This window comes from Gallus gallus, unplaced genomic scaffold (genome assembly GCF_016699485.2).
Source record: "Gallus gallus isolate bGalGal1 unplaced genomic scaffold, bGalGal1.mat.broiler.GRCg7b scaffold_42, whole genome shotgun sequence".
Taxonomy (NCBI): Eukaryota; Metazoa; Chordata; class Aves; order Galliformes; family Phasianidae; genus Gallus; species Gallus gallus.
The window spans coordinates 31006-58696 of NW_024095994.1; the positions used below are offsets into that span (position 1 = coordinate 31006).

The 27691-nt window shown below is 55.4% G+C and overlaps 2 protein-coding genes across 34 annotated transcripts in view; both read left to right on the forward strand.

Annotated features, from left to right (window-relative positions):
- Positions 1–15484, forward strand: part of LOC121108853 — a 22138-nt gene extending 6654 nt beyond the window's left edge. For 6 of the 15 annotated variants that reach the window (XM_046906109.1, XM_046906110.1, XM_046906107.1 and 3 more), the window contains 8 exons: positions 11285–11356; positions 11683–11742; positions 12706–12780; positions 12975–13046; positions 13119–13238; positions 13955–14059; positions 14759–14906; positions 15092–15484. In XM_046906109.1, the coding sequence (XP_046762065.1) occupies positions 12753–12780; positions 12975–13046; positions 13119–13238; positions 13955–14059; positions 14759–14906; positions 15092–15395 (777 nt within the window). In that variant the 5' untranslated portion in view covers positions 11285–11356; positions 11683–11742; positions 12706–12752 and the 3' untranslated portion in view covers positions 15396–15484. The other 9 variants (XM_046906106.1, XM_046906111.1, XM_046906112.1 and 6 more) reach the window with 8 other exon arrangements.
- Positions 15485–16981: 1497 nt separating this feature from the next.
- On the forward strand, positions 16982–27515 carry LOC101751423. Of its 19 annotated transcripts, none has more exons than XM_046906136.1 (12): positions 16982–17320; positions 18398–18446; positions 18899–18946; positions 23316–23387; positions 23498–23597; positions 23714–23773; positions 24737–24811; positions 25006–25077; positions 25150–25269; positions 25986–26090; positions 26790–26937; positions 27123–27515. In XM_046906136.1, the coding sequence occupies exons 7-12, from the start codon at positions 24784–24786 to the stop codon at positions 27424–27426; spliced, it is 777 nt and encodes a 258-aa protein (XP_046762092.1). In that variant the 5' UTR covers positions 16982–17320; positions 18398–18446; positions 18899–18946; positions 23316–23387; positions 23498–23597; positions 23714–23773; positions 24737–24783; the 3' UTR covers positions 27427–27515. The 19 variants fall into 19 exon arrangements, 14 of the variants coding, with proteins under 14 accessions (XP_046762092.1, XP_046762089.1, XP_046762087.1 ...); XM_046906133.1 differs by having other exon boundaries at positions 16982–17032; XM_046906134.1 differs by having other exon boundaries at positions 17252–17693.
- The last annotated feature ends 176 nt before the right edge of the window (positions 27516–27691 follow it).

The following is a 27691-nucleotide window of genomic DNA, read 5'->3' on the forward strand; positions in this document are numbered from 1 at the left end:
GCGAGGCGAGGCGAGGCGAGGTGGGGGGGCAAGGCGGGGCGAGGCGGGGCGAGTGGGGCGAGGCGGGGGTGCGTTGCGGGGCTTGGCGAGGCAGTGCCTGGTGATGCGAGGCGGGGGAGGCAGGCGAGGCTGGGGGCAAGGCAGCAAGGCGAGGCGGGGCGAGAAGGCGGGGCAAGGCAGGCGGGGTGAGGTGGTGCGGGCGAGGCGAGGCGGGGCGTGGGGCGGGGAAGGCAAGGCGAGGGCAAGGCGAAGGCGGGACGAGACGGGGCGAGGCTGGGCAAGGCGGGCGCAGAGGCGGGGCGGGCTGAGGCGTGGCGAGGTGGGAAGAGGCAGGCGTGAGGCAGAGGCAAGGCGGGGGCGAAGCGAGGCGAGGCGGTGGGGGCGTTGGGCGAGGCGTGGCAGGCGAGGCGAGGTAGGGGGCGAGGGGCAAGTCGGGTGGGGCGAAGGCGAGGCGAGGCGATGGGAATGGCGGGGTGAGGCGAGGCAGCAAGGCCAGTGGCCGGGGCGAGCGGGGAGGCGGGGCGAGAGGCAAGGCGTGGCTGGGAGGCAGGCGAGGCGAGGCGGGAGGCGTGCGGGGCAAGGTGGGCGTGGGGAGGCGGGGCGAGGCAGTGGCGAGGCGTGGGGCAAGGCAGAGGCGAGGCGGCGAGGCGGGAAGAGGGGCGAGGCTGGGCAAGGCAGGCGACTGAAGGAGGGGATGGCGAGGCGGGCGAGGCGAGTCAGGTGGGGAGGCGAGGCAAGGTGGGGCGAGGCGAGGCGGGGCAAAGCGGGGCGAGACAGGGTATGGCGGGCCGAGGCAGGGCGAGGCAGAGCGAGGCGGGGCTGGCCGAGGCGTGGCGAGGCGGGAAGGAGGCTGGGCGCGGTGGGGCGAGGCAGGGCAAAGTGGGGTGGCGCGAGGCGTGCGGTGCGAACGGGGCGGGGCGAGTCTGGGCAAGGCGAGGCGAAGCGGGGTGTGGCGGGGCAATGCCGGGGGCCAGTCGAGGCGAGGTGAGGCGAGGCGGAGCGAGGCGGGGCAGGGCGAGGCGCGACGAGGGGGGCAGGGCGCTGCGGGGCGAGGCGGGCTGAGGCGAGAAGGGGTGAGACCGGACTAGGCGGGGACGAGGCGGGGCGAGGCGGGGTGAGGCGGGGCGAAGGAGAGGCGGGGCGGGGCAGGGCAGTGCGAGGCAAGGCAAGGCGAGGCGAGGCGAGGCGAGGCCAGACGTTGTGAGGCGGGGCGAGGCAGGGCGAGGTGAGGCAAAGCAGGGCTAGGCAAGGCGGAGCAAGGCGGGGCAAGGCGGGGCATGGTGGGGTGAGGGGAAACAAAACGGAGCGAGTTGGGGCGAGGCAGGGCTAGGCGAAGCAGGGCAGGGCAGGGTGTGGCAGGGCGAGGCGAGTCAAGGCAGGGCGAGGCGGGCAGGCAAGGCCTGGCGGGGCGAGGCGAGGCGGGGCAAGGCGGGGGCTAGGCAGGGTGGAGCGAGGCGAGGCGGGGCAAGGCGGGGAGAGGCGGGGTGGGGTGAGGTGTGGCAAGGCGGGGCGAGACAGGGTGAGGCTACAAGAGGCGAGGCGAGGCGATTCAAAATGCGAGCAGAGGCAAGGCGAGGCGGGGCGAGACGAGGGGAGGAGAGGCAAGGCGAGGCGATGCCAAGGCAAGGAGAGGCGAGGCAAGGCAGGGCGAGGTGGGGCGAGGCGAGGTGACACGAGGCGGGGCAAGACAGGGTAAGGCGGGGCGAGGCAGGGCAAGGCAGGGTGGGGAGAGGCGGGCCGAGGCGTGGCGAGGCAGAGGGCGATGCGGGGTGAGGCGGGGCGAGGTGGGGCAAAGGCGAGGTGAGGTGAAGCAGGGCGGGGCGGGGTGAAGCAGGGCTGGGCGAGGCGGGGTGAGACGGGGCGAGGCGAGGTGAGGCGGGGCGGGGAGAGGCGGGGCGAGGCAGGGAAGGGTGGGGCGAGGCGAGGCAAGGCGGGGCAAGGTGGGGTGAGGCGAGGCGGGGTGGTCGAGGCGGGGTGAGGCGAGGCGGGGTGGGTCGAGGCGGGGCGAGTCGGGGCGTGGCAAGGCGTTCCAGGTTGAGGCAAGGCCTGGCAAAGCAAGGCGAGGCGGGGAGAGACGGGGCCAGGCGGGGCGAGGCGGGGTGAGGCAGGTCGAGGCGGGGCGGGGGAGAGGGGCAGGACAAGGGGGGAGCGAGGCGTGGCGTGGCGTTGCGAGGCGTGGCGTTGCGAGGCAGGGCAAGGCGAGGAGGGGCGGGGCGAGTCAGGGTGAGGCAGGGCGAGGCGAGGCGGGGGCGAGGCAAGGCAAGGCGAGGTGAGTTTGAAGGTCCGTTTGAAGGCCATTTCTCTGTAATGCTTTCACTGTTGGTTCCAATCAAGATGTGGCCGTTGTATGATGTAAGTTTGTGGTTGGTGTGAAGCTGGGAGGAATGTTGACTGCCTTGGGGGTTGAGAGGCCCTGCAGCAAGATGTGGAGAAATGTGAGGTGGTCCCCATCTGCATGAAGAAGAGCAAGCGCTGCGTTCTGCACCTGGGATGCGGCAGCCCTGGCTGTAGGTACAGAGTGGGGGGGCGAGGGGCTGGAGGTCAGCCCTGCCAAAAGGGAGGGATCTGGGCGTTGTGGTTGCTGACAACTTGAATCTGAGCTGGCAGTGTGCCCTGGGCACAGGGTTTGAGTTTGGGTGGTCCTTTGGGGAGCCAGAAGTTGGACTTGATGGTCCCTGTGTGTCCCTTCCAACTCAGGATATTCTATGATTCTGTGATATCCGTGGTTTGCCTAGGAAATCCCTGATGGTTTTTTCTGTCCATTTTTTCATGGCATAGTGAGCTGTGAGAAGTGAAGGAATGGCAGTGCGTGCTTAACCGGGCTGCGTAGCAAGCAGGTCCGGTGGGCTGCCGTATAAGAATGCATCCAGACTTCCAAATCACCTCCTTTAAGAAGGCCGAATACTCTTTCAGTGATTGTTCTGGGCAGCTCACACCACTGGGTGTATAATTCATTTCACTTGGAATTTCAGAGTCAGACATAAATGTTATTATCCGCTTTAGAGAAAGAAGTGAGAGGCTGAACTGATATTTGGAAAAATGAAAAATGTTTAAAATGTTTTTGCAAAATAAGCCCTCAGCAAACAGTCGTCCTGTTCCACTTTTGGCCAGTCTCAGATGCTTGTCTTCCAGAATGTCTGCGTGTGGATGAATCGCAACAGGATCCTGGGAATTTTTAAGAAAGGGAGGAAGGAGGACCCGGGGAACTACAGGCCGGTGAGCCTCACCTCTGTGCCTGGGAAAATCATGGAGCAGATCCTCCTAGGAGCTATGTTAAGGCACACATGAGACAAAGAGATCTGAGACAGCCAGCATGGCTTCACCAAGAGCAGATTGTGCCTGACCAATCTGGTGGCCTTCTGTAGTGGAGTGATAGCTTTGGTCGACGGGGGAAGGGCAGTGGATGTCATCTACCTGGACTTCTACACAGCCTTTGACATGGTCCCTCAGCACATCCTTCTCTCTAAATTAAAGAGGTATAGATTGGAAGGATGGACTGTTCAGTGGAGTAGGAATTGGCTGGCTGGACACAGCCAAAGGGTTGTGACAAATGGTTTTGTGCCAGGGTGGAGGCTGATCACAAGCAGTGTCCCTCAGGGGTTGGTCTTGGGACCGGTGCTCCTCAGCATCTTCATCAGGGACACAGACAATGGCATCGAGTGCACCCTCAGCAAGTTTGCAGATGATACAAACTGGGCAGTGCAGTCGATAGTCTGGAAGGAAGGGAAGCCATCCAGAGGGACCTGGACAGGCTGGAGAGGCTGCTGGTGTCCCATCCCTGGAGGCATTCAAGGCCAAGCTACCCATGTTTGCCTTCTGTAGTTATCAGTGGGGCAAGAGGAAAAATAAAGAGTACAGTGAAGTACAGAGTGCTTTTCTTGTATTGTTCAACTGCAAGTTCCTGTTTTCTCCAAGGCAAAAAGAATTCTGAGCTCAGCAAAAACAATTAAGGCAGTCATTTTAAGTATTAATTTCTGATGATGGTGGCTGCCTGTGTTCGGAGGTCACACTTAGTTGAAGCACACTGCGCCTGTGGAAATTCTGCTGAGCAATTAGCAAAAATACCCTTGTCATTAGGAAGAAACAAGAACACTGTTCTCCATAAAGTAATCAGTGGCGTTTCAGCAAGTGACACCTCTTTGTTTTACAGGAGAAAAAAACTACAGATGAGCCTAACATATTAATTAACTGAGAACAAAACGTTAGGAAGGACAAGACTGTGCTTGAGTTTTCCCAGTAATGAGTGCCTGAATTCCAGAGTGGGTTTCTGAATCTTTGTTTCATCCTACGGGTCCTATGAAGGACTGTGCCTTCATTGTAATCTGCATCAGAAATGCCTCCTTTCTCAGGGCAAATCCAGCCATTGGATTAAGGGCAAAAATAATGTGCAGAGTAGGACTTCTATAGTACTCTATATTATAGAACTCTAAAGACAGACTATAATACTCTATATTACAGGGACTCTAAATACAGAATGCTGTTGTTTTGTTTTGTTTTGTTTGATTTTTAATCTCTTTGAACAGCCAGATCAAGTAGCTGAGAAGCCTCGTTCCAGCTTTTCTGTAAAACTTGAGTCATGAGGAGTGCTTTCTCTAACAGTGGTAGTGTTGGGACACACGCTTCTCTTTTTGCCACAGACTGAGCATTGTTCTCTCTCCTTCTTCATATCTTGCAGGAAAGATTGTTTCACGTGTAATGAAAAGCTAGTGTCCAGAAGATCACTGCGGCCAGATGGCAATTTTGATGCCCTCGTCAGTAAGACTTGTCCAAGCCCTGATGTATGTGAAGCTCATCAGGAGGGAATGCTAGCAAGAATCAGCTAACACAATAGCAGCAAGCTTTCAGTGACAGCGTTCACGAAGGGTGACGATTCAGGCTGGGAGCAGGTATGTCATCACCTGACTTGACCACATGTAACTTGATGCTAGAAGTACACCACGTCCTCCCTCCCTGCATGGCACGAGATTGCCTTTGGAGGAGAAGAGAGCAGCCAAAGTAACTTCTGTGTGCTGACTAGAGAGAGAAAACTTGGTGTCACTCCTTGCAAGTCCTGTGGCAGCCAGATATTGAGATAGCCACTCACAGGTAGCATGTCTTTGGTATCAGGGTGTAAGAGAATGAACTCTGTAGGAGCGCTGCTGTCATAGGCCACCAAGGGCCCGGGATGCCTGGCTGAAATTTGATGTTGCAGATACCTAGGTGTCACTGGAATCCATGGAGTTGACACAGTCCTCTGATGGCTGGATTTCTGCTTGCTAAGGGTATTCCTTTTGGTTTCTTGGCTTTTCAGGTGATTTTTGCTTTGCTTTCCTTGGCTTTTTAGTACTTCCTCCTTCTGTTATTGCTCCTGGCTTTGTTTTGCTTTGCTCTTTGGTTTTTCTTTTGTATGTTTGCCTTGCATTGCTCGAGAATTTTCGTTTCTTCCTTCTCTTCAGTGCTAAGCATTGGTGAGTGTTTTTCTCTTTGTACTGTGTTTGGCGTCTTTGGTTTGCCACGATATACACGAGTAAAGCACATGAATGGAATACAGTATCGTGACTTGTTTTAATTGCTTTGTTTTCCTCGTTTGGTTTTGTTTCCCCTGTTGCTTTTCAGTAGTGCGCCTTTTGCTTTGCTTTCCATTGTCTTTGTGTCTGGTTGGTTTTTTTGGTTCTTTGTTTTCATTACCTGCTCCTTTCTTTGCATTAGTTTCTTCCTCCCAGAGGAGAGCATTCCTTGCCTTTTCAGAGGATGGTTCTTGGCTTTGCTTGGAGTTTCTCCCTTGCTCTTCATTCTTAGTTGCCTTACCTGGCTATGTCTTCCTTGTCCCCTTGCCCCAGCCTTGCTCTTCCTTTGCCTTCACTTACCTGATGTGCTCTCTCCCTTGATTGTTCTGTTCTGTCTGTTCCTTTCTGGCTTCTTGAACTGCAGCCTCCTCTCTGGGCTTTCCTGCCGTGCTTGATGCATTTGCAGCTCCTTGGAGTTTCCCAGGTGGGTCCACGCCTCCTGGGCCTCCTTGCCTCTTCCCTTGTGGTGCTCTTGTGGCTTTTTCTCCAGCTGGCTGGATCCATGCGGGCCTATTGCCCTGTTTTCTCGGCATTGGTGTATGTAGATTGTTCTCTGTCATCTTCCCAGGCCTAGATGCTGAGTTTTTGCCTCTTCCAGACTCTGTTGTCATCTTTGCTTTTCCGTGAGAGTGTATTCTGTTCTGTTAGCGTTGGTTGCTTGTTTTTGAATTTGGTGTTTGTTGTTGTTTCATTTATTGTTATTGGCTTTCTTTGATGTGCTTGGGGTTTTTTTTTGTTCTTTTTTTCAGTTTGGTGCTCTTTTTTTCTTTGCACTGTATTTTTTTCCTAGTAGGGTTTCTTTTCCTTTCTCTTCTACTAGAAATTTTAGCTCCTAACACTAATCCAAATGTATAAACTGAAAGTCTGAACTCTAAATCACAAAGATGTGTGGTTTACATGGGAACTGTATAATCACAGCCTGACCCCCTGTTTGACCACCTGAGGCAAGTGCTGAGTCAGCTGCAGGGGCACAGGTGATGGCAGTTTCACCTGAGTGACCGGAAGGGGTGGACCCTGGCTGCAGCCCTGCTAGACACCATGTAAGGGCTGACTCCCAAGGAGGAAGGATCTCTCTCTGGAGGTCACCCTTAGTGGAGCCCTTCTGCGTGCCCAGGATACAGGTAAGCTTGTTATTTCATTCCTCCTTTGGAAACGCGATCATCTCTCTGGTCCTTTACCTATTTGCCTTATAATCTGCTTGCCATACACACAGGTAATGTTTAACCCTCCTAATGGGTAGCCCTTAAGCCTTTTCTGTTAACGCAACAGGGATGGTGTTAGCCCTCATCAAGTAAGGGCCACCCTTAGTCCTAACACCAAAGGGTAGCCCTTAACCATAACCAAAATGGGAATCTTTCGCTCTAATGCGATGTGGTAACTGTTCACCTGTCACTGAAGGGAAGCCCTTCATCCTAACCTACTATGGTAACTCTTCATCCTAAACGCTAGCCTCTAACAGTAACCTTTAAGCCAATCCTTAGGGGTTTTCCTGAAGCCTTTGCACTGACTGAAATTAGTAGTATTTCCACGTGAAGCCTTATCTAATCCAGTAACCCGCCAATCTGATGCCAAAGGGTAACAGTCCGCAGTTAGTAGTAAGACTAAATAGTAGCACTTAACCGTAATCCAGCAGGGGATGAGACCGAGCTTGTCTTCTGCCAGGGCTGCTCTCAGCCCCAGGGCACGGCGAGCGGCTGCGGGCAGTGCATCTCCCAGCTGAGGTGCCTGTAAACATCTGCCAGCTGTCCTTGTGGACGGCCTGTCATCGTCATGGAAACTGATTGTAACAGCACAAAGGTTCCAGGAGCGTGGGTGATGTCACCTGTGACATCCTCTGGGGGGCCTGGAGCCGCCCTTTTTTGGCCTTGCAGCCCATCAAGCCAAAGCCTGCTGTCCTGCACGTGGTCCCACTGGGCAGAAACTCTTGGGACGTAGGAAGGTTCAGGGGAGGGGACAGATGCCTGAGGGCATTCTTTGATTCCATCCCAAGAGTTGTCTTTGTCTTTGTTCTTTCCATGTCATGTGGTTTTTCTTTGCTTATCCTTTTGCTATTTAACATCTTTTCTTTCTTTTATGCTTCTTTCTCTGTTGCTTTGCATTGCACTGCTTTGGTTGTTTGTTGGGTTTTTTCCTTCTTTTCAGGCCAAGCCCCAGGGGCTGCTTGGGCAATGTCCTCACTTGGAGGGGGAGGCTGGGTTTCCCATCTGGGGGCTTCATGCACAAATAGCAAGGAAAACTCAGACACAGAGCAATCCTAAGCAAAGGCACGCCTTTTCTGAGACACTGTCTCAAGCCCCCTGAGCTCTTTTTTCCTACGAGGTAACTCCCCTGCTTTTTTCCATCTCTTATTACAACAAGAGAGATTTCCATCGCTCTTACAACAGCTCGCCAAATAATGTTCTTACCCACAGAAGCTGTCCCTTTTCTCAGTAAGAGTCGCTTGAATCCCAGGCTGATTCCCTAAAACCAAGTGTAATTTTTCTCCTTCCCAGAAACCAGTCACCAACAGAAGTTGTCCTGTTAGCCCACATCCACCAAAAATCCCTCAAATACACTATTCTTACAGCCAAACCAGACCATTTTTTTGTTCAATTGCAGTGCACTTACGGACCGTATTTCTAGTCTTGTTCCTGCTGAGGTAGTGGTAAAGAAACCCCAGTCTGCCTGACAGCAATACATTGCTTAGAGTAAAGCTGCTGGAGCACGCAAAATGCTGTCAGGCGTCCAAGCTGAGCAACAGACTTCATTCCTGAATTGCACAGCTACCAGTAGAAGTGACCTCCACGCTGTTTGGCCTGTCCAAGGAGTTCACACAGCTGAGTACCCCCATTTCTACACAGAGTGGTATCCCCCGTCGGCTATCAGCTGCTACTGTAAGCCTTTCTGCTGCTTGAAGCCAGAGGGGCCTGACCCAGCTGGCCCTTAGGGACCTCCTTTGACCCAGGCCTCCAACGGAAGTGTACCACTGGTTAACCCAGAATGGCAACTGTAGACCAAGGCTATCACAGGCACAGTTTTCCCTTGCCCAGGGGGTGGAAGGGATTCAGTCCAGTAAATGAAGATGGAACTGCTTACCCCTTTGTGAGGAAGAGGGCTCACACCATACTAAACAAGAGCAGAATTTGAAGCAGTGATCCTTCCCTTGGGGCAGCCAGCCCTGAAATGAGGTGAGGGAGGGGTGGAACCAGGCTGCACCCCTTTGTCATCCAGGTGAATTGCTTCCCTCTTTTTGCTCCTGAGCAGAACAAGATTTGATGAGGAGGAAAGCCTGTGAAGTCCAAAAAGACTGCTTTCCTACTTCCTTCCCGTTTGTGTTAGCTGGCTGTCACAGAGTTACCTAGATCAGTGTATGCCTGTGGCGGGGCAGTGGGCCTGTTTTCCTGTGTTTGGCTTCCTTGCTTTGCCGTGATGCTGTCTTGAGTTCATGTGCTGGACTCTTGTATTTCATGTCTTTGTTTTACTTTGCTCTGTTTTCCTTGTTGTTTGCCGTTCTTTTGTCAGTCTTGCTTTATTGCTGCTCCTGTGTTGCAATACCTTTGTTTTGTTCAGATGTGGTGATTGATACTTTTCCCTTTCCCATTCTTGGAACTCTTTTCTCCCTCCTTCAGGGTGTTCCTCTTTGTTTCTCGGCTTTTCAGGTGATTTTGCTTTGCCTTCCTTGGCTTTTTGGTCCTTCCTCTTTTGGTTCTTCTTCCTGGATTTGCTTTCCTTTTGTATATTTGCCTTCCTTGTGAATTTCCCTTATTTTCCGTGCTAAGCACTGTGCGAAGTTCAGGGGTGGGAAAAGGTACCGAGGTGCATGGATATGTAGAAGAAAAGCTCTCCTGCTGTTGCTGAGAGGTGATCCGAAGGAGGCCTCCCGAACAAGCACCACAAAGGCAGCTTGCTTCTCCAGATGCTGCAGCATAAGCTCGTATTCCTTGTGGAGGACTCCGTTGTGCATCTGCAGGAGCTGCTTTGGCATGGAGGATTTTGTGGAGTTGCTGCCAGTCGTTGACAGATTGACAGTCTTGAGCTGTCAATCTGAAGAAGTGCAAACAGATGCGGACAAAGGAGAGTCAATGCGGTGTATTGAAAAAACATGCAAGGACATGACGCATAAGTTGCCAGGTTTGTGGGAAGGTCATATAGCGTACCTCCCCATATTTATTTTTCAGACATCATCCTCCGTGCTAGTGAGGCTTTATCTGCTTGGTTTTCAGGGCAAGTTTCACATTCAGGGATATCCTGTGCAGTAGCGTCCTTGTTGCAGACCCTGTTTCTGTATTGCGTCTCTTCTGGGCCCGCTGAGCAAGAAGAAATTCCTTCTTGAGGTTGTCAAGGCACTATGAAAGTTTTCCGGCAAAGCTGTGGATGCCCCGTCCGTGGAGGTGTTCAAGGCCTGGTTGGGTGGCGTCCTGGGCTGCCTGGCCCAGTGGGTGGCATCGCTGCGCACAGTGGTGGGGTTGGACGTACCACTTGTTTAACGTCCCCTCCAAGCCAGGGCATTCTATGGTGCTGTGATTCTACGATGTAAGTGTGACAAGCGTCAGCTGTGGTTTTCTGTAGGTGTCAGGGAATGGTCCCCCACGGTGATGGTGCCCAGAGCAAGGGACAGAGCTCTGCGCCTACCCTGGGAGGACTCTCACCCTCCTGAGCTGCCCAACAGGATGTGCTCCCTGGGGGAGGTGGCTGCACTGCAGCTTCGCTGCCACGGTTGCGCCCAAATAGCCCCTGCTCTCCCCAGCAGAGGTGCCCCAAGCAGCGACCCCAGGCAGCCCTGGTGCAGCGCATCACAAGACAAGGGGCACACGGGGAGCCTCCTACCCAGCATCACGAGGCCGTGAAGTCGCAGTGCCCCACCTTGCTGTGCTGAGCCGTGAGGTCATAACGCCCATCTGTGACGTCTGTCCCGAGCTACAGGATCACTGTGTGCCTGCCTCGACAGCAGCACTTGCTGTGGCTGCAGCAGCTGTGGTGGCAGCATGGCACGAGTGTGGGGGTCCGTGGCCCCTGTCCGTCTCGTTGTCGTCCTCCTCCTTACCGCCGTGTGTTCCCGGGAGAGCTTTGCTGCTCCGTGGCGAGCACCGGGAGCAGGTGGGTGGGCAGAGAGGGGGCCAAAAGTGAGCAGCACTGGGGGCCAAAAGTCAGGCTGTATCCCCGTGGTGCCAGAGCACGGTTCCCTGGGGCCTGCTTTCCATGGTGGTCCGATGGTGATGGGCAGCACCTCAGGGGCCAGGAAAGAGCCCGTGGCAGCTCTGCTCCCCAGGGCTGGTTCCAGCCGTTGTCGGGCCGTGACTTGGCCTCTTGCTGGCTGGAGCACAGCCTTCATCCTGGGAGTTGTCGTAGGGGGGAAGTTTAGAGGATGTGTGCTGGGAAAAGCGTGAGCGTTTCTGACCCAGCCTCATGGCACTCCCCGTAGTCGAATGCCAGTATTCAGCACAGCCCTGGCCCGCGGCCCAGAGGAAGAGACAGGCATGGTTTCCTCCAGTGTGACCTTCCTTTGTGTACGTGAGAGATCTCCCAGTAAGAAAGCCCGAGGGGCTGTATCTTCTTCCACGCGGTCCATGAGGCATGTGGAGAGAGTATTTTGTGAGCTGCCGGGTGCCAGCCAACAGGTCCTCCTGGCTGCTCTGCAACTTTGGAAATCACGGCCCGAGTCTTTCTTCCGTGCCGTTACCTGACCCACCTCCTGCTACTAAGGGAGAAGATGGCAACATGCAATGGGAACTAGTCTCGTCTGTTCTTCTTGATTCTAGATGGCGCCTTTGGTGTTCCGTTTCCGGATGGTCGCCTGGATCCGGATTTTGTGCCTCAGGGGAAACCCAGAGGTAAGTTGTGAGCGTGTGTTTCCTCAACGGCAGAACGATGCATGCCCTAACTGTTGGTAATTTTACTGAAGATGCTGTCAAGGTCTTCCTAATGTGCTTACACCTTGAAGGGCTTGCACAGATAAGTCCTAAGTGTTTGGTTAGTTGGAGAGCTGCCACATATGAGTGGGATGGTTACCCCTGCCATCAGCTGAGAGCACCCAGGCCTTGGTATGTGGGTCATTCCCTGACCCAGCGCCAGACCCTGCAGGTCACTCAGGAAATGTAGGCCCCAGTGTGCAGTGGAAGCTCTTCTCACCTGTGTCTGATCCCGCTTGTGCCTGCAGGCCCTCTTGGTCAATCAACAGCGTGGAATCGTGTCCCTGAGCCCGGTGTGGATGCTGGAGGTAAGTCTCCAGTCTTCATTTTCTCGATATTTGTTCCTATTTGGTTGTGATGGTTCAGCAGTGGTTCGTCTTTTCATTGGCCAGCGGGTTCTTCTCTGTGAGAAGCATGGGTGTTTACGATTTCTTGGGCGCTCCATGCTCCCAGTGTGGTGTTGGCTTGGCCTTTGTGCATCCGAGGCCCCCCAGTAATGAAGCCTCAAGGGGATGAGTGTTCTTCGGTGAGGTCCCTGAGAGTCCTTTCACGTGGCCTGGAGAGACTCTTTGGAATGCTGCTTCAGCAGCTTTCCAAAGCCAACAGGTCAGCTGGCTTGTGTGCCCCTCTGGATCTTTCATGCCGCGCCCGCATGGCAGGTGATTACCGGAGCCCCTTCCAGACGCTGCTGGTTCCTAAGGAAGAGGGAGATCACAGCGTGCAGTGGGAACGTTTCTCATGTGCCCTCGATTACAGCTGTGTCTCCAGGCAGTGGCTTGTCAAAGTCTCAGTTTAATCAGGTCCACGAGACTCAGTGCAGTCTCGTAGGTAGATCAGCAAAAGGGGGGAGCACTTAGGTTTTCATGTTGTTTCCAAGTGAAGTGTGTCTTCGTACTCCCTTTGCAGAAGAGAAGGGAGGATGTGGGTCAGGATGAGTGGTGTGCGTGGCGTGCTTTGCCTTGCAAAGGTGTCTTTGCCAGCCACTCCAGCCGTGAGGTGTTTCGAGTGCCTTCTGCAGAGCCAGCAGGCAGGGTTCAGTTGAGTGTGAAGCTGGGTCGAGCTGCGGGAGAGCTTTCCTCTGGGCAGCTCCACACGTGGCTAGTTTTGCCACAATTGCGGTGCCACTGCAGGCACCCGGGGACTGTTGCAAAGATGCTCCTGAGTGGAAGGGAGAGAACAGTGTCATGAAGGAGTCCCCTGTTTTGATTGCCTCCTCTGTCATTCTGGCCGCAAGAATGTTTAATGAGAGTTGCTGTGTGCTGTGTTTGCAGGTGTGACTGGAGGTGTAGGTGATCCAGCTTCCCCTCTGCGATCCAGGATGCGTGGGAGTCCGTCATCTCACATGGGTATGTCATGGCTCTGTAGATCCTTTGTGACAGCTGACAGCGCAAAGGCCAAACGTCAGCCAGGTCTCTCGGCAGATGTGAGAGCGTAGTCCTGCGTGGTGTATGTCCTTGCACTGCGCGATCCCCTGCTATGCTCGGCAGCGCAGTTATGCCGCTGTGTGTGATGGAAACTTTTTGTGGACCTTTGGTTGCAGAAGTGCGGCCAGGGAAGGCGTTGCCAAGTCCTCAGCTCTTTCCTGTGCTGGAGCCCCGCTGGAATCCCAGGGGTAAGTAGTTTATCTTTACTGACTTCACTGACTCCCCGCTGATCTTCCAAACTTCCGGCACAGGCGATGTAGCTTCCTACGTTGTGTTAGGTCCGGAAAGAGGAAAGGATACATCTAGAAGAGGGAGATACTCCCCGAGGTTATCTCCTGGGCTAAAGGAACTCCTGAAGGAAATGGAGAAGGCAGCGCGTGGTGGGTATACTTGAGTGTGTTCGCTGTGAGACTTGGGAAGCTGAGGTCTGATATGCATGGGTGGATAAGCTGTAGCCTGCACGGCAGGAAGGGATCTCTCAGAGCCGCGGTGTGGTGGTGTTCCGTGTAAGACCTTGCAGGCACTGTCAAGCTCCAGAGATGGTCTGCTGGCACTTCTGCATCCAGCCAAGACCCTGAGACAGCTGCTCGCCCAGCACGACCGTAACTTGTCAGAGCTGCTTTGTGCAGACATTGGCACCCAGATGGCAGCAAGTGGCGAGTGCTGTGCTCCTGTTTGAACAAAGCCCTCTGTGCTGCTGAGCAAGTTCAAGGCAGGAGGAGCATCCCAAGCAGGGGTGGCTGTCTTTGCTAATGCTGGAAACGAGGTGGAGATGGTGATTCTGGAGATGGTTCTGCCGGAGCTTGAATTTGAGCGTGCAGGTGCCTGGCTGTGATGGGTGGAACAGGATGGTTGGTGATGGTCCCAGCACGGTGCGTGAGGGCCCTGGCCAGGGGCCTTATTCCTCGGGAGGCGTGAGAGGTTTTGGCACCCTCCAATTCCTGGGAGGGCCCAAATGCCCTTGGGCAGCGGAGGGGGTCGCAGTGGCTTTGGGGGGCCGGGACCTGCAGACTTTGCCTGAGCTCAGGGTAGGAGAAGCTCAGTTCCTGATGAGAGGACGTCGCATCCAATGGTACTGTCCTGTTTCTTTCGGAAGGAAGTGACCAACCATCTGCACAGGACGCGCTGCGGTTTGGCAGCCATCCCACACTGCCAGTCTCGGCCAGAGGAACACAGACAGCGCCGACAACTGGCATGCCAGGTAATTTGTGTCCTGTGGTCATCCAGTGTCACTAACCAGAGTCAGTGTGTGCCTGCAGGCTCTTCCTGCCTGCTCTTGCACCCCAGGTCAGCAGCCAAACCTGAGCGTATGAGCACAGAGCACATGTAAAAGAAGCCCGGGGTGGCTCTCTGAAAATGGCTGACCTCAGTGGGGTTTGGTGAGTTGTTCCAGCAGCATGCCCGAGAAGGTACATGCAGACCTCTGTGACGCCGCCGCTCACCTCCCAGTGCTCACAGAGAGTTGTGAGCTCTGCCCTTTTGGATCCTGTGTGGTAGGAGCGTGCAGGAGTATTTCTCCCCTGGGCTGGCTGCGGCTGTGCCCTGTGCTGGCTCGAGGCTGACCTTCAGCCTGGGCGGTGTCCTGAGGAAGAGCTCAGGACACGTGCGCTGGGGAAAGTGTGAGGGCTTCTGCTGTGCAGTGCTCCCCGCAGCCAAAGCCCAGAGCCCAGGGCAGAGCGCCAGCCCTCGGCCCAGAGGAATACATGGGCAGTGGTGGTGCAGCCTCACCCTGCCCAACGAGAAGTGGAAGCAGTCCTTTTTGTCCCCTGGTGCTTAGGCACCAGAGACAGAGGTGGTAGCCTCTGATGAAAAAGAAAATCCCGTGGGTCCGTGAAGCGCACAGTGAGATGATCTGTAGCGCAGGTGATGGTAACATGCAGCATTATCTCATTTCTTTCAGGGGTGGATGCTGGGAAAAACACAAGGGCTGTGCTTCAGGAGTTTCTGCAGGTGCACTTCACCCTAGTGATCACAGTGCTTGTAACTGTGCTGCTGTCTGGGCTGGTGATGACCTGTATTGCTGTGTCGTGGATGTGGCACAAATATCCGTGAGTTGTCTTTTCCCCAAGACACTTAATTGCTGCATTTGGCAAGGAGGCACTTGTGGCGCCGGGATCCTGGGCGGCCAAGTCAGCTGCTGGCAGCATGCTGCTCGGATGAATGTTGCGGTGTCTTTTAAGTGTCCTCCTAATTCCCATCAGTGAGTAGTGCTTTCTGAAACTCATTCTCACAGAGTGTGCAAGAGGGCAGAGACAGCTCCAGGACAAGCTCATCCTGAGAGTGACCGGGAGAGAGGCCAATCTGGAGGTGAAGGCAGAGCGGAGCTGGGAGAGGCAACAGAAGATGCCGTAGTTGCCCAAGAAAAGAAGAATGTGTCCAGCGGATCCAGCCCGTTCCCCTCCTCCTTTGAAGCGGAGTTTGAACAGCTGTGCAGCAAAATCCGCACAGACCCTTCCCTTTGGCCCACGTGTCCCAGCAGCTCTCCCACGGACGGCGTCTCTTCCCCAGATGCCCGCGGTTCTCGGGGTTCCCCATAGCCATCTAGTGCCCCGGTTACCTGTGTCAGCAGGGCTGGGGTCCCCTGGAAGACCCCGCTTTGTGAGTAATAAAGACACCCTGTGCAAAAGCAGCTGTTTTGAGCATTTCCATGGGGTTCTAGTGCATAGGGAAGGGCTGGGGAGGCTTGATATGTGAAGAGTTGTCCTTGAGCTCTTCTAGGCTCCTGCCCTGAATCAGGGCAGGCGGCGAGGGAAGGAAGCAGCTGGAAGGGGGAGTTTCCAGCACTGAGCACCTGTGGGAGAAACTACGTGGTAGCAAAGGCTACCAGTACAATGCTTACGCCTGCAGGTGAAGAGGCGACAGCCTGCCCTAGTGGCAGTCCTAGATTAGAAGTCACAGAAATCATCGTACGAGTCGTCATAGAAGTCACGGAATGGCGTGGATTGGAAGGGACCTCAAGGACCTTCGGGTTCCAAACGCCAACCAAGCAATGGGTTCTAGGGGACCCATTGGAATTAAGGTGCCGGTTTTGACAAGTGGAAATGTGTCGTTCAGGAGTATAGGAGCGATCCGCTCGGGGTCGCTGAAAGATTTGAAACGACACTAAAAGCAGCATCCTGACTGGGCGGATATAGACGCGATGCTGGGTGAGTTCACCGGGACGGAAGAGCAATGAATTCTGAAAACGGCTAGGACTCACGTCCAGGCTCAAGTGAGTGCCCGAAGGGCCTCACCCAAAGGCCTGCAAGGGCAGATGGAGGGTTTTGTCCTCCGTTTTGTTTTGGAAAGGCCATAGATGAGTTCAGGATCTAAGAGCAATAGATAAGATTGTGGAAGCTTTACAGCCAGTAGCTGCAAACCCCTATACACTGTTAAGTAGACTCAAGCCAGAAAGGAACTACTTGAGAGTGTTAGGTCTGAAAGATGCCTTTTTGTGCCTCCCTTTGGCTGCAGCACGTCAAAAATGGTTTGCATTTGAGTGGGAAAACCCGGATTCGGGAAGAAAAGCTCGGTTACCCTGGGCAGCGTTACCCCACACAAGGGGTAACAAGGTCAGCGCAAAGTCGGAGATGGTGTTACCGCTTATCGGGACATAATAGAAGCACAGCCTCTGCCAGCTGGGACATCAGCACAGAAGGCAGAAATGATTGCTCTGATGAGAGCCCTCAAGCTGGCTAAAGGCAAAAGAGCTAATGTCTGGTCTGCTTCTAAGCATGCTTTTGGTGCTGTACACAGTCATGGGGCTATGTGGAAAGGAGGGGGGCTGTTACCAACTCGAGGGAAAGGAATCAAGCACACTCCTGAGATCTGGGAGTTGATAGAAGTGCCTGAGAAGGCGTGAGAAACTGCAAGAAAGCACTGCGGAAGTCATCCGAAAGGTACGAGTGCAGGAGGATGGAGAAATGATTTGGCAGATGAAGCAACCAAAAGGGTGGCAGGAGAGGAGAGGGGAGAAGGGAAAGGGGAAAAGTTGCATGCGTCCGGCGCCACCCGAGAGGAATCCGGCCCCCCCCTTCCTCCCGCAGTCCCCGGAGCGCTGCCAGGCCGCCCTTAGCAACGTGACGCCGCAGGTGGTTGCTAGGGGCGGGCCAGGAAGTGGTTTGTGGCGGCGGAGAGCACTTCCGGGGCAGCGCGGCATGGCGGCGTCGGCTTCGGCTTCGGCGGCGGGCGGGCGGTGAGTGGGGCCGGGCGGAGCGGGTTGTGTCCTGGGCACGGGGTCGGGCTTCAGTCCGGGGGCATGGAGGGGCCGTCGGGGGAGGAGCTGGTGGTGCTGCCGGCAGCCGGAGGCAGGTCCCGGCTCGCAGGCGGGCTGCGTGGCCTGTTGAGGGCTGTGGGTGCCGGAGCGCAGGCCGGGGCGAGCGGGGCGGCTCCCAGGCGGCGCCGCGGCTGCGTTGGGCAGGGCGGTGGCAGCCCCGTGCTCCGTCGTGCGGCGGGAGCTGTCGTGCTTTGTCGCTCTTCGCTGGTCCGTGGAGGGGAAGCTGGCGTGTCGCTTGCTCTCGTTGTTGTTTGTGTGTTGTTTCCGTGGTGGCGGGCCTTGGAGATGGCGTCGGGAAGCGCGGGGCTCCGTCCGGATGGGAAGTTTTGCTTTTGGCGTCGCTCTGTGGAGTTTTGCTTCAGGCCCGGAGCGCGACAGCACGAAGCTGTGGGTGGCGGGGCCTGATGGTGCAGCAAGGATGGCAACGGCATCGTCTTCCTGTGGTGTTCCCCAGCAAAGCCTCGAGGCAGAGCCTGAGCCCCCCTCTTCCCCCGTCCGCCTGGCTTCTGTGGCGCGGCTCTGGCTGTGCTCTGCTGCGCTCTGCGGTGCAGCAGGAAGGCCTCCCTTTGTTTGCCAGTAGGTCAGTCCCCGTAACGTCCTGATAGCGACATGGCACAGTTAAGAAATAGTGCGAGTCAGCATGGGAGGTGCTGTCCTGGAGTTGTTTTGCCTCCTCCTGCTGGCGTGTTCCAGAGGCAGAGGGAGGCATGCGGGCAGAGGCAATGTGCACGGTGCCAGCAAGTGCTGCGGGGCACGGGGGGCAGCTTCCTCTCAGGGAAGGACGTGCAAGTGTAAAGCTGTGAGTACCGGCTAGGGATGCTGCCTTGAAGTAAGCGCAGAGGGCGGCGTGCCTGATGCCAAGCCGTGACTCGCCGGTGTGCTGTGGTCCCTGTAACGCTGAAGTGCAGCCAGCTGGTTTGCCTAAAGTTGCAGCTGTGGACTGGGCAGGTCTGGGAGCCCGTTTTGAGTGGGGACATGATTTGTTGCTTTAGTTGAGAGAGATGAGCAGAAGGAGTGGCGCTCGTGCAGGACGCAAGCGCGGTGTGCTGTGCCATCTGTGAGCTTCTGGCAGAGGCAGGTGGTGAAAGTGGCCGTGGTTGCTGCTTGGCAGCCTACGTGAGAGCTGTGAGTGCTGGTCACGCGGTTGGGATTGGTCGCGCCTGAACCTGAAGGAAAGTGGGGAAAAGAAGGGTGCCTTGTGAGCTCTGAGGAGGGGATTTTGTGTTTTCATGGCGTACGAATGCGTTCCCTTTTCTGATGTGTTTTTGTGCGTTGGTGTTTCAGGTGTGTGAGTGAGGACTCCGCGCTGGAATTTGTACCGAGAAGAGCCCAGGTGAGGAATGGAGCAACGTGCCTTGGTGCTGTGTTTGACTGGGGGAGCGGGCAAGGAGGAATGTTTGTAAAGGTGTAGTTGCTCTGGATTTCACTGAGCGGGACGAGTCTGGGCTGAAGTTTTCTGTGATTCTGTTTGTTGCGTCGTAACGGCTGCCTCGGTAGATTGGAGGGAGGGAGGGAGGGAGAGGGAGATTTTAAAGCTGGAAGCAGTCCGGAGCAGATGGCATTTCTGCCTGCTTTGATGACGCTGTTCAAAGCCTTTGGGTCTGCAGTATGCAAGGTCCTGATTCAAAGGCAGGATTCAATCCAGTCGCAGCTCGTTGCGGGCAAATGCTTCTCTTAAGTGGTCTTCTGAATCAGCAGTGTCAGGGATTTCACAGTGTGTGTGTTGCCGTGGCTGGCAGTCTTTGCAGTTAGGAATGTCTTCCTGTGTTTTTCTGTTCCGAATAGGATCCCGTCCTTGAGCTGCATTAGAAGCAAATTGTGATACCGTGTGCGGTAAGAAAGGGCAGAGGAGCAGGCTCCTCCGGGCGGTGGTCACGTCAGCAAGCTGTCGGAGCTGAAGGAGCATTTGGACAATGCTCTCGGAGCTCGGGTTTGCATTTTGGTGGCCCTGTGTGGGGTGAGGAGTTGGACTTGGTGGCCTTTGTGGGTCCTGTCCAACTTTGGCTGTTCTCTGGTTCTGTGAGCAGCGGACAGGGCTGATTTGGCGCAAGCTCCCGTTCCACGTTCAGCATCGTAGGTGCTGTTAGGAGCTGAGGTGGGTGCCGTGGCAGGCGGCTCCTCCGTGGTGGTACTCCAGTGATGGGGGTCATCGCGCCGTGTTTCTGGGATAGCAACAAGGTCACAACTTTCCAAGTGCATCAGTGTTTCCAACTCCTTCTGCTTATTTCCCAGGCCGTGTGTGTTGTCATAAAGGCACTTCAGCTGGGCTTCCTGTCTCACGGCCTTTCTTTTCTGGAGGATCTAGGATTCCCTAGAACATCCTCCTGCTCTTCTCCGTCGCTTTGTGCTCCACCCTTTTCACCCATCCAGTTTGGTGTGAACCCTCGAACAACCTGCTCAACCCCGGTGGCCCTCATGTTGCCCCCTTCTCCCTTCATAGTTAGTTTAAAGAGCTTTCAATGAGTCCTGCCAGTTCCTGGGCTAGGGCGCTCTTACCCCTTAGAGACAGGCAAGTTCCATCTGCAGACATCGTGCCAGGTGCTGGGTAAATTGCCCCATGGTCAAAAAACCCAAATTCCTGTGTTTGCAGCAACCTCTAAGGCTTTTATTTATGAGGTGGGTTTTTTTGATCCTCTCAGTATCCTGCCCCGCCACTGAAGGTATAGAAGAAAAAAGCAGCTGCACGCCCTTTCCATCTACTACCTACCGCAGTCCCCTGAAGTCTTTCTTGATAGTCCTCAGGCTTTTCTCAGCGGCTTCGTCACTGCCGGCCTGAACTATCAAGAAGGGGTAGCAATCTCAGGGGCGAATCAGACCAGAAGTTTTCTAGCAAGATCCCTGCCCCGTTCCCCATGGAGGCAGCGCAACTCCGTACGGGTAGGGTCAGGCTGAAATGCAGGGCCCACCGTTCGTCTTAGAAGGGAGTCGCCTCTGACAACCAGCCTTCTTTCCTTCTGGGTGGAGGCAGTCTTGAGGCGTGCGGTTGACTGCTTCACCCAAGGCAAGCTCACGGGTGGACCTCCCAGTGCACCCTCACTCGCCTCTCCCTCGAGTTGCAGGGCGTCAAACGTATTTTGCAGAGGCCCCTGGGGAAGCGAGGATGGTCGGGATGGGGGTTGCCTACTTCTCGGAGCTGGTACCTGTTTCCAGTCCTCGTCCTGTCTCCAGTTGCCTCACTCTCCTCGGCATTGGCAGGACAGCGGAGATCAGAATCACCAAGGCAGGAAAAGACCTCCAGGATCATCCAGTCCAACCGTCCAGCTCCCGCCACCGTTTCCTCACTAAGCCATGTCCCTTGGTTCAACATTGACACATTTCTTGAACACCTCTGTGGATGGTGACTCAGCCACTTCCCCGGGCATCCCATTCCAGTGGCTGTCCACTCTTCCAGAGAATCAGTTCTTCCTCATATCTCCCCTGAACCTCCCCTGGCACAACTTGAGTGACTGGAAAAGGAGAGACATAAACCCCATTTTTGAAAAGGCCAAAAGGAAGACGTGGGGAACTACAGGCCTGTCAGCTGATTATGAAGGAAGTCTTCAGGAAACTATAGTAAAGCAAGCCGAAAACAGAGGTGATTGGTGACAGCCCTTACTTCACTAAGGGCAAATCATGCGTGACCAATTTGTTGTTCTTCTACGATGGCATTATAGCATTAGTGGGTAAGGCTGAAGCCTGAGCTTCTGCGGTCATCTATCTGGACTGACGTGGATTTGACAGATGGACAATTGAGTGGTCCATTAATTGACTTAGCTGGACAGTTAGACTGAGTGGTTGCCGTCCACCATTGTCGCTCATTGTGAAGGCAGAGACCGGTGGTGACCCTCAGGAATCCATTGGTGGAGCTATTCAAGAAATATTTAGCTGTGGTACTAAGGTACGTGGTTTAGTGGGCAATATTGGCAGTAGGTGGACCGTAGGAGTAGAAGATAAGGAGAAGCGGAGGCTCGGGGGAGATCTTCTCTCTCTCTCTCTCTCTCTACAAATCCCTGAGAGGAGGCTGTGGCAAAGCGGGGGATTGGCCTGTGCCCCCAGGTAACAGCGATAGGAAAAGAGGGAATCAGAATCACCAAGGCAGGAAAGGATCTCCAAGATGATCGAGTGCGACCGCCCACCTACCACCGCTTCCCCACTAAACCACGTCCCTTAGTTCAACATTTAAACATTTCTTGGACACCTCTGTGGATGGTGACTCAACCACTTCCCCGGGCAGCCCGTTCCAGTGCCTGACCACTCTCTCTGAGGATAAATTATTCTTAATATCCATCCTGAACCTCCCCTGGCGCAACTTGAGGCCATTCCATCTCATCCTATTGACAGTGAGATGGGAGAAGAGGCCAACTCTCACCTGGTCACAACCTCCTTTCAGGGAGATGCTGTGAGCCCTCAAGTTGCGTAACCGTTGGGGTTATGGCAACTGATTAAAAATGATGGGATGGAAAGTAATGAGTTTCCTCATAGGAGGCGCTCATCTTGAGCTGTCAATCTGAAGAAGTGCAAACAGATGCGGACAAAGGAGAGTCAATGCGGTGTATTGAAAAAACATGCAAGGACATGACGCATAAGTTGCCAGGTTTGTGGGAAGGTCATATAGCGTACCTCCCCATATTTATTTTTCAGACATCATCCTCCGTGCTAGTGAGGCTTTATCTGCTTGGTTTTCAGGGCAAGTTTCACATTCAGGGATATCCTGTGCAGTAGCGTCCTTGTTGCAGACCCTGTTTCTGTATTGCGTCTCTTCTGGGCCCGCTGAGCAAGAAGAAATTCCTTCTTGAGGTTGTCAAGGCACTATGAAAGTTTTCCGGCAAAGCTGTGGATGCCCCGTCCGTGGAGGTGTTCAAGGCCTGGTTGGGTGGCGTCCTGGGCTGCCTGGCCCAGTGGGTGGCATCGCTGCGCACAGTGGTGGGGTTGGACGTACCACTTGTTTAACGTCCCCTCCAAGCCAGGGCATTCTATGGTGCTGTGATTCTACGATGTAAGTGTGACAAGCGTCAGCTGTGGTTTTCTGTAGGTGTCAGGGAATGGTCCCCCACGGTGATGGTGCCCAGAGCAAGGGACAGAGCTCTGCGCCTACCCTGGGAGGACTCTCACCCTCCTGAGCTGCCCAACAGGATGTGCTCCCTGGGGGAGGTGGCTGCACTGCAGCTTCGCTGCCACGGTTGCGCCCAAATAGCCCCTGCTCTCCCCAGCAGAGGTGCCCCAAGCAGCGACCCCAGGCAGCCCTGGTGCAGCGCATCACAAGACAAGGGGCACACGGGGAGCCTCCTACCCAGCATCACGAGGCCGTGAAGTCGCAGTGCCCCACCTTGCTGTGCTGAGCCGTGAGGTCATAACGCCCATCTGTGACGTCTGTCCCGAGCTACAGGATCACTGTGTGCCTGCCTCGACAGCAGCACTTGCTGTGGCTGCAGCAGCTGTGGTGGCAGCATGGCACGAGTGTGGGGGTCCGTGGCCCCTGTCCGTCTCGTTGTCGTCCTCCTCCTTACCGCCGTGTGTTCCCGGGAGAGCTTTGCTGCTCCGTGGCGAGCACCGGGAGCAGGTGGGTGGGCAGAGAGGGGGCCAAAAGTGAGCAGCACTGGGGGCCAAAAGTCAGGCTGTATCCCCGTGGTGCCAGAGCACGGTTCCCTGGGGCCTGCTTTCCATGGTGGTCCGATGGTGATGGGCAGCACCTCAGGGGCCAGGAAAGAGCCCGTGGCAGCTCTGCTCCCCAGGGCTGGTTCCAGCCGTTGTCGGGCCGTGACTTGGCCTCTTGCTGGCTGGAGCACAGCCTTCATCCTGGGAGTTGTCGTAGGGGGGAAGTTTAGAGGATGTGTGCTGGGAAAAGCGTGAGCGTTTCTGACCCAGCCTCATGGCACTCCCCGTAGTCGAATGCCAGTATTCAGCACAGCCCTGGCCCGCGGCCCAGAGGAAGAGACAGGCATGGTTTCCTCCAGTGTGACCTTCCTTTGTGTACGTGAGAGATCTCCCAGTAAGAAAGCCCCGAGGGGCTGTATCTTCTTCCACGCGGTCCATGAGGCATGTGGAGAGAGTATTTTGTGAGCTGCCGGGTGCCAGCCAACAGGTCCTCCTGGCTGCTCTGCAACTTTGGAAATCACGGCCCGAGTCTTTCTTCCGTGCCGTTACCTGACCCACCTCCTGCTACTAAGGGAGAAGATGGCAACATGCAATGGGAACTAGTCTCGTCTGTTCTTCTTGATTCTAGATGGCGCCTTTGGTGTTCCGTTTCCGGATGGTCGCCTGGATCCGGATTTTGTGCCTCAGGGGAAACCCAGAGGTAAGTTGTGAGCGTGTGTTTCCTCAACGGCAGAACGATGCATGCCCTAACTGTTGGTAATTTTACTGAAGATGCTGTCAAGGTCTTCCTAATGTGCTTACACCTTGAAGGGCTTGCACAGATAAGTCCTAAGTGTTTGGTTAGTTGGAGAGCTGCCACATATGAGTGGGATGGTTACCCCTGCCATCAGCTGAGAGCACCCAGGCCTTGGTATGTGGGTCATTCCCTGACCCAGCGCCAGACCCTGCAGGTCACTCAGGAAATGTAGGCCCCAGTGTGCAGTGGAAGCTCTTCTCACCTGTGTCTGATCCCGCTTGTGCCTGCAGGCCCTCTTGGTCAATCAACAGCGTGGAATCGTGTCCCTGAGCCCGGTGTGGATGCTGGAGGTAAGTCTCCAGTCTTCATTTTCTCGATATTTGTTCCTATTTGGTTGTGATGGTTCAGCAGTGGTTCGTCTTTTCATTGGCCAGCGGGTTCTTCTCTGTGAGAAGCATGGGTGTTTACGATTTCTTGGGCGCTCCATGCTCCCAGTGTGGTGTTGGCTTGGCCTTTGTGCATCCGAGGCCCCCCAGTAATGAAGCCTCAAGGGGATGAGTGTTCTTCGGTGAGGTCCCTGAGAGTCCTTTCACGTGGCCTGGAGAGACTCTTTGGAATGCTGCTTCAGCAGCTTTCCAAAGCCAACAGGTCAGCTGGCTTGTGTGCCCCTCTGGATCTTTCATGCCGCGCCCGCATGGCAGGTGATTACCGGAGCCCCTTCCAGACGCTGCTGGTTCCTAAGGAAGAGGGAGATCACAGCGTGCAGTGGGAACGTTTCTCATGTGCCCTCGATTACAGCTGTGTCTCCAGGCAGTGGCTTGTCAAAGTCTCAGTTTAATCAGGTCCACGAGACTCAGTGCAGTCTCGTAGGTAGATCAGCAAAAGGGGGGAGCACTTAGGTTTTCATGTTGTTTCCAAGTGAAGTGTGTCTTCGTACTCCCTTTGCAGAAGAGAAGGGAGGATGTGGGTCAGGATGAGTGGTGTGCGTGGCGTGCTTTGCCTTGCAAAGGTGTCTTTGCCAGCCACTCCAGCCGTGAGGTGTTTCGAGTGCCTTCTGCAGAGCCAGCAGGCAGGGTTCAGTTGAGTGTGAAGCTGGGTCGAGCTGCGGGAGAGCTTTCCTCTGGGCAGCTCCACACGTGGCTAGTTTTGCCACAATTGCGGTGCCACTGCAGGCACCCGGGGACTGTTGCAAAGATGCTCCTGAGTGGAAGGGAGAGAACAGTGTCATGAAGGAGTCCCCTGTTTTGATTGCCTCCTCTGTCATTCTGGCCGCAAGAATGTTTAATGAGAGTTGCTGTGTGCTGTGTTTGCAGGTGTGACTGGAGGTGTAGGTGATCCAGCTTCCCCTCTGCGATCCAGGATGCGTGGGAGTCCGTCATCTCACATGGGTATGTCATGGCTCTGTAGATCCTTTGTGACAGCTGACAGCGCAAAGGCCAAACGTCAGCCAGGTCTCTCGGCAGATGTGAGAGCGTAGTCCTGCGTGGTGTATGTCCTTGCACTGCGCGATCCCCTGCTATGCTCGGCAGCGCAGTTATGCCGCTGTGTGTGATGGAAACTTTTTGTGGACCTTTGGTTGCAGAAGTGCGGCCAGGGAAGGCGTTGCCAAGTCCTCAGCTCTTTCCTGTGCTGGAGCCCCGCTGGAATCCCAGGGGTAAGTAGTTTATCTTTACTGACTTCACTGACTCCCCGCTGATCTTCCAAACTTCCGGCACAGGCGATGTAGCTTCCTACGTTGTGTTAGGTCCGGAAAGAGGAAAGGATACATCTAGAAGAGGGAGATACTCCCCGAGGTCATCTCCTGGGCTAAAGGAACTCCTGAAGGAAATGGAGAAGGCAGCGCGTGGTGGGTATACTTGAGTGTGTTCACTGTGAGACTTGGGAAGCTGAGGTCTGATATGCATGGGTGGATAAGCTGTAGCCTGCACGGCAGGAAGGGATCTCTCAGAGCCGCGGTGTGGTGGTGTTCCGTGTAAGACCTTGCAGGCACTGTCAAGCTCCAGAGATGGTCTGCTGGCACTTCTGCATCCAGCCAAGACCCTGAGACAGCTGCTCGCCCAGCACGACCGTAACTTGTCAGAGCTGCTTTGTGCAGACATTGGCACCCAGATGGCAGCAAGTGGCGAGTGCTGTGCTCCTGTTTGAACAAAGCCCTCTGTGCTGCTGAGCAAGTTCAAGGCAGGAGGAGCATCCCAAGCAGGGGTGGCTGTCTTTGCTAATGCTGGAAACGAGGTGGAGATGGTGATTCTGGAGATGGTTCTGCCGGAGCTTGAATTTGAGCGTGCAGGTGCCTGGCTGTGATGGGTGGAACAGGATGGTTGGTGATGGTCCCAGCACGGTGCGTGAGGGCCCTGGCCAGGGGCCTTATTCCTCGGGAGGCGTGAGAGGTTTTGGCACCCTCCAATTCCTGGGAGGGCCCAAATGCCCTTGGGCAGCGGAGGGGGTCGCAGTGGCTTTGGGGGGCCGGGACCTGCAGACTTTGCCTGAGCTCAGGGTAGGAGAAGCTCAGTTCCTGATGAGAGGACGTCGCATCCAATGGTACTGTCCTGTTTCTTTCGGAAGGAAGTGACCAACCATCTGCACAGGACGCGCTGCGGTTTGGCAGCCATCCCACACTGCCAGTCTCGGCCAGAGGAACACAGACAGCGCCGACAACTGGCATGCCAGGTAATTTGTGTCCTGTGGTCATCCAGTGTCACTAACCAGAGTCAGTGTGTGCCTGCAGGCTCTTCCTGCCTGCTCTTGCACCCCAGGTCAGCAGCCAAACCTGAGCGTATGAGCACAGAGCACATGTAAAAGAAGCCCGGGGTGGCTCTCTGAAAATGGCTGACCTCAGTGGGGTTTGGTGAGTTGTTCCAGCAGCATGCCCGAGAAGGTACATGCAGACCTCTGTGACGCCGCCGCTCACCTCCCAGTGCTCACAGAGAGTTGTGAGCTCTGCCCTTTTGGATCCTGTGTGGTAGGAGCGTGCAGGAGTATTTCTCCCCTGGGCTGGCTGCGGCTGTGCCCTGTGCTGGCTCGAGGCTGACCTTCAGCCTGGGCGGTGTCCTGAGGAAGAGCTCAGGACACGTGCGCTGGGGAAAGTGTGAGGGCTTCTGCTGTGCAGTGCTCCCCGCAGCCAAAGCCCAGAGCCCAGGGCAGAGCGCCAGCCCTCGGCCCAGAGGAATACATGGGCAGTGGTGGTGCAGCCTCACCCTGCCCAACGAGAAGTGGAAGCAGTCCTTTTTGTCCCCTGGTGCTTAGGCACCAGAGACAGAGGTGGTAGCCTCTGATGAAAAAGAAAATCCCGTGGGTCCGTGAAGCGCACAGTGAGATGATCTGTAGCGCAGGTGATGGTAACATGCAGCATTATCTCATTTCTTTCAGGGGTGGATGCTGGGAAAAACACAAGGGCTGTGCTTCAGGAGTTTCTGCAGGTGCACTTCACCCTAGTGATCACAGTGCTTGTAACTGTGCTGCTGTCTGGGCTGGTGATGACCTGTATTGCTGTGTCGTGGATGTGGCACAAATATCCGTGAGTTGTCTTTTCCCCAAGACACTTAATTGCTGCATTTGGCAAGGAGGCACTTGTGGCGCCGGGATCCTGGGCGGCCAAGTCAGCTGCTGGCAGCATGCTGCTCGGATGAATGTTGCGGTGTCTTTTAAGTGTCCTCCTAATTCCCATCAGTGAGTAGTGCTTTCTGAAACTCATTCTCACAGAGTGTGCAAGAGGGCAGAGACAGCTCCAGGACAAGCTCATCCTGAGAGTGACCGGGAGAGAGGCCAATCTGGAGGTGAAGGCAGAGCGGAGCTGGGAGAGGCAACAGAAGATGCCGTAGTTGCCCAAGAAAAGAAGAATGTGTCCAGCGGATCCAGCCCGTTCCCCTCCTCCTTTGAAGCGGAGTTTGAACAGCTGTGCAGCAAAATCCGCACAGACCCTTCCCTTTGGCCCACGTGTCCCAGCAGCTCTCCCACGGACGGCGTCTCTTCCCCAGATGCCCGCGGTTCTCGGGGTTCCCCATAGCCATCTAGTGCCCCGGTTACCTGTGTCAGCAGGGCTGGGGTCCCCTGGAAGACCCCGCTTTGTGAGTAATAAAGACACCCTGTGCAAAAGCAGCTGTTTTGAGCATTTCCATGGGGTTCTAGTGCATAGGGAAGGGCTGGGGAGGCTTGATATGTGAAGAGTTGTCCTTGAGCTCTTCTAGGCTCCTGCCCTGAATCAGGGCAGGCGGCGAGGGAAGGAAGCAGCTGGAAGGGGGAGTTTCCAGCACTGAGCACCTGTGGGAGAA